This window comes from Zootoca vivipara, chromosome 7 (genome assembly GCF_963506605.1).
Source record: "Zootoca vivipara chromosome 7, rZooViv1.1, whole genome shotgun sequence".
Lineage (NCBI taxonomy): Eukaryota > Metazoa > Chordata > Lepidosauria > Squamata > Lacertidae > Zootoca > Zootoca vivipara.
The window spans coordinates 59,956,754-59,969,110 of NC_083282.1; the positions used below are offsets into that span (position 1 = coordinate 59,956,754).

A 12,357-nucleotide genomic window follows, 5' to 3' on the forward strand; every position below is an offset into this window, starting at 1 on the left:
GGGAAGTAGTGTCCATGGACTTCATCACAGACCTGCCGTCGTCCAGGGGCAAGACCGCAGTGTTGGTGGTGGTGGACCTTATGTCCAAAATGTGCCATTTTATACCGTGTGCCAGGGCGGTCTCTGCAGAAGAGACAGCCAAACTGTTCGTTGACCACGTATTCAGACTGCATGGATTACCTTTAAGAGTTATTTCGGATAGAGGCCGCCAATTTGTTTCCAGGTTCTGGAGGCGGCTCATGAACCTCCTGCAGGTGGAGGTCAGCTTGTCGACGGCTCGGCACCCGTAGACCAATGGACAGGCGGAGCGGGTCAATGCCATTCTGCAGCAGTACCTGAGATGCTACGTCAGCCAGAGGCAAACGGACTGGGTGGATCGTCTGCCACTGGCAGAATTTGCCTACAACAATGCGGTGCACGTCTCCACAGGGGTGTCGCCCTTTAAGGCCAACTACGGGCGCGACCTCAGATCTTTCCCGGAGAGGGAGGAGGAGGAGGAGGGCCCGCAGGCAGAGGATTGGGCAGAGGAGCTGGAGACGGTGCACCAGCAGCTCAGAGAACACTTGGAGAGGGCCAAGGAAGCGTACAAGAAGGGGGCAGATCGCCACAGGCGACCGGGGGAGGTCATCAGGGTAGGGGACAAGGTTTGGCTGTCCTCGGAGGGCCTTCCCACCAGAGGGAGGTGCAAGAAGCTGGCACCCAGAAGGTTGGGCCCCTTCACGGTCACGCAGCAGGTGAACCCGGTGGCATACAGGCTGGCACTGCCAGAGGACATGAGGGTACACCCAGTGTTTCATAGATCGCTGCTGTCTCCGTACAGGGAAAGTAGCAGATTCCGAGACGGCGCACAGACCCCCGAGGGAGGGGGGGAGAGAGGAGGCAGGGAGCCACTCAATGAAGCAACGGCCATCCTTGATTCACGAAGGGGGGTGGGGGGCCTGGAGTACCTTATGGCATGGGAGGACGCCCCGCCATCCCAAAATGAATGGGTCCCAGCCACCCAGATACAGGAGGAATTCTTAGTGGAAGAATTTCACGCCCTCTTCCCACACAGGCCCAAGCCCTGGCACATGGAAAGGGAGGGGGAGGAGGAGAACGCACAGGAGGGGGAAAGCAGTTCACCATGGAGATGGGAAGCAGAGTTTGAGGACACGGAGGAGGAGATATGGGTATCTCCGAGGTCCACTCAGTCAGGAGAAGAGGTGGACTGGCAGCAGATTTTCACCCCTACCAGCTCTGAGGCCACGGATTTTTTGGGCTTTCCCTCTTCCCAGGAGGGAGGAGGGGGACAACGGGACTGGGGGGAGGTGTTCACACCAACCGGCTCGGACAGCACGGAGTTCTTAGGCTTTCAGTCACCACCAACACCCGTGCAACCGCCCAGGAGGGAGGAAGGGGGGCCTGGGGGGGGATGGATGTGAGGGGCAAGGGGTATCGCGAAGCCCCTCCCCTCCTGAGTTCCAGCCCAGCCCAGAGCACGACTGAGAGCAGGGAGAGCTCCAGCTCCAGCGGGGAAACAGGAAGTGGGATCCAAGGCTCTGGCAGGGTAGAAGAGCCAGCGTCCCAGGTGGGACAGGAAGGAGGAAAGAGGGGGGGAGACCCATCCCCCCAACTCCGGAACTTCGCAGAAAGCGTCGGGGGAAGAGGATGGGGCTCCCCAAGTTGTTATGCTGGCGCAAGATGCGCCAAAAGCCATTCGGAGGTTCTGATGAAAGCTGAAAAGATGTGTCTCTGTAAATAGCTCTACCTTCAGCACTGTAAATACGCAGCACCAATAAAAAGATAAAATGCAGAGCGGTGGAGAGTCGTTACTCTGAAGTAGTCCCATCCGACCACTGTGACAGAAAGGTTGTGTGTTTTTGACAAAAGAATACCTGTCTATTCTACCACAATTAATGGTGCAGTCATAGAGGGCGAATTTGCACATTTGATAGCTAGAGGTGAGTGCCTCTGAGCATGTGAGGAGCATATTTCCTTTGCAAAGGGGATGCGATTTTGTTTCTTTGGTGACTGTAAGTTGGTGTCCTCTGTCTGCTCTTCATCCTGTTTCCTTGCCTATGGAGATTATGGTCCCACAAGATACCTTCAGAGAAAATGTAGGGTAAGATGGCAGGTAAATTGGTAGAGTGGATGTGCAGCCATACTAAGAAATTGCTGCTTTGTCTATATGACACCTGGATTAGAAGAAGACTTGGCAGATTTAATTAGCAAAAATGAATTCTGAACCCTCCCGTTCTGAAATTCTTACCAGCCGAGTGCTTTGCATTTCCCATTAGGTGTTGCTGGTGAGTCTCTGCTTCACATTGGGAGGCAGGAAGCAAAGTAAATCACTGTCCAAAACGGGGCAAATATATTGCAGGGCTTTGCTGCAGACAGTGGCAGGCTCCGGGTGGTAGCTGGAAACATAAAAGTATGCGGTGCAATACCCAGTGAAGCATCCCTCACACCATTGTACCAACATATCTAGAAAGTGTACCTGTTGTATGGAGTATTAGTGGTGGAAATCACTAAGGATTAATGAACACTTTCCTTGAGTGCATAAAATTTTCAGACCTGGAGCACTACTGGAGCCAATACACTAGTGGTATTTAGGCATTCACTCTTATAAGCAGGCAAAATGGCGTTGTACTTTTTGGCTCTGACATCCGGATGTCCAGCCCTAGTACTAATGGTGGTGGTGGTGTAGGGAGCTCTGAAGCAGGTAGCATCCTCGAGGTGTGTAGATTTAGAACCCTGCATATTCAGGGAGCCTACATATGTAGAACAGTCCCCCCCCCCCCACTTAAGACCTTCCTCATTGAACATATGGGAGATGGTAGAGCCAGGCAATAGGCATGCGACTGAGGGGCACTGGGTACATTCCAGCTCTCCCCTCCATGCATTTTCAACCAAATGCACCTTGTGATAATAGCTGGTTCAGATGTGCAGCCTTATATAGGGAAGCTGTAGTAGTGATTATTTTCTGGTTGGCTATAGAAACACACAGTATAGTATTTATCCCCTCCTCAGACAAAAATATCCATGCTTGGGTACCAGTGCTGGAAGGAAGGATGTCCTGTTGCTCCTGTAAAAAGCCTAAACAACTTGGCTTTTTGCTGCCTGTGGTAATAACTGCTTGGTCTTGTACCATTGCTATTGGCTGCTGTTTCTCATGGGCACACAACTACCTCTGACGGAACTTAATCAGAGCAGATTAGCATCACAACAGTCAAAAATGGTCTTGTGCACATACCTATAACTTTTCTTACTTATATAGTCAACTAGATCATTTTCCTCCCATGTTGTACTTCTGAGGATAAGAGCAAGAGTAGGAGTTATGGTTGGGGACTCTCATAAATCTAATGGCAAAGTTGAATTGTGATTTCTCCAAAAGAATTAGGCTGCTCTGATCCCATAGCTTTTGCTTTTCTGAATCCTTACTTGGGAGCAGGGCTCTCTTGGGGAGGACGGGGAAGAATGAGAAAGTGATGTCATGGCTTGGCTGGGATCAGTTGTTGGGGCAGCGAAGGCTGGTTTATAATGTAAACACTGTTAGAATGTTTATCATTGGTTTTGTCATTTTCCTTATTTGTCGAGTAATCTTGAAGAGAATGAAAGGTTTTCTGGTGCAGCTTAGTGACTGGAGAGATTTCCATAAAAAGGCACAGACATTGCTTTGAGGAGCAGAAAGGTTTTTCAGTTGGCAATGGCAAGTGAGGCCTGACCTTTTACAGGGAGAAAATATTGACCTAAATCATTCCCTATCGGGGATGGGAAAGTAATCTCAGTCTCCTGCAACTTGCCACTATAATTTTCTTGCTTAATTGTACATACTTCTGTGCAGCTGAGTGTGAAAAGATAAATTGCATAAGCAAGTATTAATGTGTTTAGTGGAATTTTAAGGAGGGTCTTGTTTGCCAGAGTTCATATATGCATCTAGCTGCCTTATTTGTCACTGTTACAAAGTTTAACCCACCAGAACTGAGTTTGATAATATTTGACATCATCTAAGAGGGAAAAGATAATTTTTGCATTAGTTCTCTGTGTGGCTTAATGAAGCTCAGGAATATCAGAGGACAGAGCAGGTTTCTTAGTTTAGTTCCTCTCACAGCCTCTGTACCTTTGTACTGCCCATTTCTCTCCCAAGTTCAGATTTATTTATTTACTTACTTACTTATAGAATCACAGAATTGTAGAGTTGGAAGGGACACCAAGGGTTATCTGGTCAAACCTCCTGCAATGCAGGAATCTCAACAGGTGCCCACCACCTCTCATGGGAGTCTGTTCCACTGTCGAACAGCTCTTACCGCCAGAAAGTTATTTCCAGTTTTGAGTTGGAATCTCCTTTCTTGAACTTGACTCCATTGGATCAAGTCCTACCCTCCAGAGCAAGAGAAAACAAGCTTGCTCCATCTTCCATGTGACAGCCCTTTGGATATTTGAAGACGGCTATCATATCTCTCATTACATTTATATCACACATCTTCTGTGAACCACACTGAGATCTTGTGATGAAGTGTGGTATATAAATCTAATAAATAAATAAATAATAAATAATAATGACATTCTTCCTCCAAAGGAACCAGGGAAAACATATAAACACTAAAACAATACAATTAAAACTTATGGGTGAGGGGAACAGTTAAAAGCTTCTAATCAATAGAAAAAATCTTTAAATTCAGTCTCATTAAATTGGCTTTGGCAATATCAGCAATTTGTAACTTGTTCATCCGCCTGTACTTGCTTGGCCCTTCCTTTCTCTTTCTCTTTCCCTTTCCTTCCCTGACACTGTTGGCAGAGACAGCAGGTAGGTTGACCTCCAGCACTGACCCCCACACACCAGGAACCGAGGTGGGGACCCCCTTGCACATTTTGTTGCTTGGCAGAAAACTTTGCCACAGCAGCCAGATAAAATGAGGATACTGGACTTGGAGGGAATTGTTCCATCACACTCACCGTGGCATTGCGCACTTGGTAGGACCACAAATGAATGCATAATTGATCTCAGAAATAGATGAGATTTTCATATGAATGAAATATGAAAATTGCTTATTTTTGTCAAGTCCAGTTCTAAATTGAGCTGGAGAATGTGTGCTTCACCTGTCACTAGTAGTTCAGTCTGTTTTCCTTTATTCAGTGAAGTTTTGAAATATTCACTTTTGCCACTAAGGAAATTATTATTATTATTATTATTATTATTATTATTATTATTTAAAAACTGGAAAACTTACTTTCTACCACATATATCAAACTGCTCCTTTCAGGGTGCCCCAGATCACACACACACACACACACACTCCTCTTCCCCACCTCTTTCATTAAATGTGGCACAGTGGACCACAAGTGGGAGGCATTATATTTTTCTTAGATTTTTACTCCATTTTTCCCTCCTTTGTTGCTTTGACTTTGTCCCGTTTTATTGTTATAAACCAGCTGTATGTTCATAAACCAGCTGTATGGGCGGAAACCTGGGTTATTTTATGTCTGTTGTATAAGCCTGTTACATGTTTTTACTTACACAAAAAGTAATAAAATACTTGGAACAAGGAATTAAGTATTGTGCTAAGCAAGTTGATGCAATTGCCAAAGGCTTGTGAACTTAGCTTTTCAAAGTTGATTAGGCAAAGAATATACAGGCGATCCTTTATCAGATTCTCTGCTTCTGAAGTCTCTTTTTACTATGTTTATTCAATATTTACTATCGTAATATTTGCTCATAAAATAACATCTTTCAAAGAGAACATATCGACTAAAACAACAGTATTACATGAGGGTGGTGGTGGTGTTTTTTTGTATTGACATATTATATTTCCTGTGCTTGGAAACTGCAACACATTTTTCAGTCATCCTGCTGTGGTTTGATGGTTTGTTTGCTTTTAAAAGGAGTTTCGTTTTGTTAATGTCTCCATCTGTTCTTGAGGGGCAAGATAAAGATCTATGATGTTCTTAGAGAAGCCAGGGTTTGACCCATTTGGCTCCCAACACCAACAGCTTGGAGTTTAAAACCTGTGAGTGTTCATACTGCTTGCTCTCTACACATCTACAGATTCGCAGTTGTAGTCATGAGTTGCTTCTGGTGAATGTCTGTGTGATAGAAGCCACTCCTCCTATTAGTTCTCATTGCATCAAGAAAACTCAGAGGAGAGAAGGCTACCTCACTCTTTGTACCTGGTGGAGAGCCTTCCTTTAGGCCTCTCACATCTACAAAGCCTTGCAGAAGGTAAAAAGCTGCCATTGCCAACCCCCCAATCCCAGCAATTCAGACACAGGTAGCCAGAGCCCTCCACCCATATTGGATCTTCTATGTCAGTTAGGAAACACAGGTGAGAGATAGCTGTAGAGCAACCATAAATAATAAAGGCTGGCTACCAGGTCCAGTCCAGACTTGTGGACCCTAGAATCTCATTGAGTCTCTTAGGAGATATGTATCAAGTTTGGCAGAAGGAATAGCCACATCACACTTGTCTATCATTGGCCACTATATACCTCTGTTAACAGGCGTGGATGTGAAGATTCAGAAGCAATTTGGTTCATTACTATCCCTTATGCATTATTTCACATGATGACCATAACTCAATTACTTCTTTTCTTTTCTTTCCAGACTGTCAGTATTTGAATAGACCACATCATGCGTGAGTACAAGCTAGTGGTCCTTGGCTCAGGTGGCGTTGGGAAGTCTGCTTTGGTGAGTTAAGTCTTGATTTTTTTTTCATCGTCATGACCATAATCATACAAATAATAATATCAAAAAAGCAGTCTTGAAATGCTCGACCCTGGGTGTTAATGCCATAATTAATAATTTGCATTCGACGTACAAAGCAAAGAAATCAATGACTTTTACTAGGTGTAAGTGTAGGAGGAAAAAGCTGGCCTGAGCTTGATGTTGGGGAATTCTAGAGTTAAGGGTGGCAGTGACTGGGAGGGTTTCTTTGAATTCTGCAGCCAGAAAAGCCTGCAATCTGTGATTAGACTATTTAGGTGAGAGATTTCCAACTTCCGTTTACTAGGGGGCTACTTTATTCTCTTAAAGTGCTCTGAGGGACTAAAACGTGTGTTGCTCTGTACAAGCTGATACCCTCATGAGATTGCCTCCGTAAATATTTTGTGTTGTCTAGCAGCAATGACATCTAAATTACGATGTACATGTGTTCAGATATAGCATTACAAACGCATATACTGTAGATGTAGATAATTCATATAACATCCAAGGGATATCTACAGTGCCTTGAAAGTTGAGGTTTTACTTCTTTTCCTCACAAGTGAAATTTTATACAAACCTCTCAGCAGGCCTTGATTCAAATCAGGGAGGAGCATCAGGACCAAATTAAATTGGGCTGTGGCTTGCAACTGGCCCAGAGGAAACCAGTTGGTTATTCCTAGTTTAGGTCAATTTGTCTATGTCTGTATTTTTTGTAAAATGTGCACTTTTTCCTATACGTTACTCCACATAACGTATAGTGTTGGGCTTTGTAAAACAGTCACCTTGGGAATAGGGATGGGCCTTGGTTATATGCCTCAAGAAAGGATTAGGACTTCTGCTGAGAGCTTGTTCGACAATTGGCCATGCTGCTCAGGCTCCTTTTTATTACACAACATAATGGAAAAACAGATTCTGATTAAGTGCTCATCTCTAGGATTCTGGAGAGGTTATGAATTTCTCTTGGAATACACTTTTTTTTTAAGCTTTGTAGTGTAGTCACAGCCCTGTAGCTTTCTAGACTTTGCACCTTGTGCTCTGGCTAACTGTGTCTGAATTGCTAAAGCTGAACTACTGTAGAAAGTTTTAAAATACCACAGTTTTAGATGCTGGTAAACATGGCTGGCTATTTTAAATTAGACGCCTTCAAATTACTGTTCCTCCGTGTTTGCTCTTCTCCTGTTTTTAAGCAGCCTTAAATAAAGTGAGACGTGTGGGGAGCTGAGCTTCAGAGAGGCAATGAATTACATGTGGTGTAGGTTCTTGTAGCATTCTGTGGCTGATGGTTTGCCATTCTCGGTGAAATTGAAATAGACATGCAGACTAAAAACTGTCATGGCAGGATGGGGACGCCATTTTTAGTGGATGCCCACAATATGCTTTAAAATAATAAAACCAGAATGAGAGAACAACTTACACCTAATGGGCACGTATGTCTTTCCCCAAAAGGGCTTATGCTATGGTGACAAAGCAAGTGAGCAAAGCCAATTTGGCCACTTACTGTACTAGCTGTGGACTTCCTGGATGGCTCAGGAGCAAGATGTTCTCCTTTGCTATTTGTTTTTTTTGGGGGGGGGGGTAATAGTGAGATGATGGACAGAGATACTTAAAATTGTACAACACTTTCCTCTGTAGTCTTAACAGTAAAATTCAAACTGTCAAGCAATAGGAATAAAGGTCTTTGATAATCTTTGGAATGTTGCAGCATTCCTGGCTAACTGGGTTGGTGGGAGAATGATCTCGTTTGTGTCTTCACATTACTCTTGGTCAAGGATTTCATACAGAATCCATAGACAACAAATAATAGAAATTCAAGGTGCTCCTGGAAAGTTCTGACAGGAATGTGGAGCTGTGGTTGCTGACTTAAAAAAGGAGATTGATTTATTGCACTTCCTATAGCAAATGTAGTGAACCAAAAGTCCATTCCCGAGTTGGCAACCGCAATTTGAAACCCGCATTCCCGTCTGTGCACTTTCCCAAACATAAAATGAGTACGATTCAATTTGAAAGTGTCTTTTGAATAAATAATAAGCTCCTCTGAATTAAAACCCTCTTCATCTGATGTCTGAAGTGCTTCTCCTCAGTTGTCACATGTGTGCCTGTCAAATATAATCTTACACAAAACACCTACTATGAAAAGGTCACCACAATAGAAAAATCAAGTTACAGAACTTGTGTGTGTCTATATAGACATACGTGCTAAACGTATAGGGGGAGTCTAAACAAAACAGTGTAAAGAGTAGCATTAAGTCTAGCACATTTCTGTGCACCAGCCTGCCTCTAAAATACTTTCTGAAAGATGGTCGCCCCTGGGTAGTCAGTTGATGCTGGTGAGTGGCTAGTTTAGATTGAGTAGGGGTTGTGGGTAAGGAAATACAGGTGTACCATCTAAGTCCTATAATATGATTCGATTTTCCCAAATGGGCTGTCACCCATTGATAGGTTGGAATGCTTTTATCTGGCAACTGGATAGCTCAGTTGGTAGAGCATGAGACTCTTAATCTCAGGGTCATGGGTTCAAGCCCTATGTTGGGTGAAATATTCCTGCACTGCAGGGGGTTGGACTAGATGATCCTCATGGTCCCTTCCAACTCTACAATTCTGTAAACTGTAGATGACAAGTGAAGTTCTGTCTCTCTCTTTGCTGTGCCTGTCCTGCAATAGTTGGATTTTGCTGAAATCTGTTTTGGCAATGTTGGAAAAAGACCTAATAATGCTAGCCATATCATCAGGAGCTCATTCACAATTGCATATTCCAATATGATATAAGCCTTCACCTGCCAACAATATCTTCTTCCTGTTGGGATGAGTAATTATTGGATATAGAAATAAATCATTATGACTGTCTCCAACTGAACTGAGGGCAGTGGAGGTTAAGGCAGTCAGGACTAAGAACCAGTTAAATGAGTTGAAGGTTGCTATGACAACAGCTTACCTGGTAGGAAGGTATTGGGAAACCAATAATTGACAATAGCTTATGTTTGTGTAGCTGTCAATTCGTAGAAGATTTTGGTTTCTCTCAGTCTCTCATATCTCCAAATGTTCAGTTCCCCACATTTCCACATCAGTTTGCAATTAAAATGAAAGTCTTCATGAAAATTCATCAGCATTTTTGTGTTAATTTCTCCTAATATGCCCATTTTCTATGCAATATTGCCTAATATATACATTTTTGCAAAGCGATTTCCCCTAATATAATGCATTTTTTGACATTTCCACCAATATATGCATTTTAAAGCACACTTTGACCCCATTGCATGCATTTTTGTATTACTTTGCTGAACAATTACACTACAAAATTTGGAAAAGTGCAAATAAATAAATAAATAAATAAAGGCAGTGTTTTGGTCTGTGGACCGAACTGAATTTCTTCCCTATCCGTACGTATTTGTACAATGCAAATGTGTTGGCCAGGACAAGGCAGATGCTTATGGTGTTCAATGTTCACTGTTTCCACTGCTGTGGCAAAGCACTATGCACTCAAGTTGAGTATTTTGCATAAGAACTTACTTAATCACAGGCACTCTGCCTTAAAGCTGCACTTGATTATTTACCTGCAAGTTTTTGTTGCTTCTGGTTGTGTCATTCACCAAAGCTGACAAGTGCCCTTGGCTTTTCTGCAGCCAAGGTTGGAATCCTGCGCTGTGATATCAAGCTTCTTAATGAGAAGCTGACTTGATAGTTGCTTTGGTTAGTATGCTGAATAAGGACATCCTTTATTAGTGGTAGGTTTTGCTTAATCTTCAGGGGAAATAGAATGTTTTGCTGAGCAAAGCTTTACATATCTTGTCATTTATTTTAATTCAGGAAGACATTCTGTGCACATTCCAGTAGCCATGTTGGTCTGTTGCCGCCAACCCACAAAGAATCATTTAGAAGCCTAACGTTTATTATAGCTTAAGCTTCCATGGACCAGGGCCCACTTGGTCAGATGCTTAAAGTGTTATTCTCAGTTGGCAGGTCCATATGCACATAGACGTAGAGAGAAAATGTAAATGGTCAGGTGAGGAAATGCAGTGCATTGCAAAACACAGTGCCATTAAATATTAAATAGTCTAACCATTCACAACACCAGTAGCTGATAATGACATCACCAATGTTAGGATGCTTGTTTTTATTAACGCCTGTCCATGCCAGAGATGACAAAAATGAACTTCTCGACATTTTGGAATTCAGCATTTTCATTCTGAAGTAGGCAGGTATACCCTCATTCAATAATGTCTCTTAAGTTCAGGTAAACAATAGTGTGACCTGAGAGGTTAAAATATTCTCTGCCCATTTCTTGAGTATTGGCATTTCTGAGGTCATGTTTCTGCCCATATATTCTTGATGATAATAGGCTTCTATCATCTGCCAGCAATGCCTTCCTGTTTTCTACATTAGGACAAACAAGTAAGTCTTGATATAAAAGAATAAACTTGTAGCAAAGAAGGCACTGGTTGAAAATTTAAGAGCAAGCAGTTCCATAATTTGGGCACTGCCACCTTGAACACCCTGCCCCCATGTAACCTCTGAGGGGTGGGAGTGCTTGGAGAAGATCTTGACGGACAATTAGCTTCTTGTTATCCCTGGTTCCTATACATGCATTTGAAGTAGCTGCATGCAACTGAACTATGGCTTGCATTCATTATAGCGCTAATGAGATTGTTCTTTCCGGGCAAGGTTTTCTGCATGCCTGGAAGAACAATATTTCCTCTCCTCCCTCTGCACACAGTTCTGGGAGTTCTTCTGACCCTCTGGAGCAGATTTGGGGAGGGTGTGGTGGGAGGAGACAGGATTAAGTCCCATTGCATTAACAGGATTCCTTGCGCTGGTTTTTATTGCCACAAATTAATTGACTACAATCCTGTGTATGTAAAACTGAAGTAATCATATATTACCGTATGTCCTTGTTCACACCTTCCGTTCCCTTTTTTGTTTCCCTCTGCCAATTTTTAAAAATTGCAAGCTCCTTGAGGTGGGAGACCAGTGTTTCTTCCACTCTGTAAATCAGCATTCATGCTGATGGTGCTGTATAAATAACAAATTCCTACTCCCAGATGCTTATGCTACAATAAGCTAATGTTTAAAGTACTTCGGGGCTCTTTGTATTTTCTCATATGCATTTTTATTTTGCCTTAGTATCTGAAAGACCTGATGATGTGATTGATAAATTACTGTTTGGTACTAAAGGGCATGTGAAATACAGAATGTTCTGAGTAGTTAAATAATGTACTCTTATTTAGCAAACTGAGGGAGGGCTGTCTTTGTACATATAGCCTATCAGCTTCCTGTGTTTAAAACGTAAGTGAGATCTCTGCGGCTTTTTAACCATTTGCAAATGAGATTAAAACCTGCAGGTCTCTTTTGAAACATTTTGTTAAAAAATGAGAAATGAATATAAGAAACAAGAATAATGAAATCTGTGTTGCGTTGTCAATAAATGACTTTTGGGTTTTCTGCGGATTGACTTTTACTCTGATTGAGCTTTAAAGAGTGGGTTTTCACAGGAGCTTTAAATAGTAAACTTTGCCTAGAAAGAGCAGAATAAAGGTAAGTTTGGACAAGCCCTTAGATTATAGGCTTTAGGCAAAGCTATCAGGTCTCCATACCATATTTGGGTCTAATCATCACCCTTCTAACCTCCTTTGCAGTTCGAAAGGTTTGGGATCAATAATATCGTCCCAGGGTATCTTTATATA

General features: G+C 42.8%; 1 protein-coding gene across 4 annotated transcripts in view; it reads left to right on the forward strand.

Annotated features, from left to right (window-relative positions):
- RAP1A (RAP1A, member of RAS oncogene family) overlaps positions 1-12,357 on the forward strand; it is a 95,984-nt gene that overhangs the window by 65,362 nt on the left and 18,265 nt on the right. For all 4 annotated transcript variants that reach the window (XM_035124223.2, XM_035124228.2, XM_035124225.2 and 1 more), the window contains one exon: positions 6,581-6,664. In XM_035124223.2, coding sequence (XP_034980114.1) covers positions 6,608-6,664 — 57 coding nt within the window. In that variant the 5' untranslated portion in view covers positions 6,581-6,607. The remainder of the gene's footprint in view (positions 1-6,580; positions 6,665-12,357) is intronic.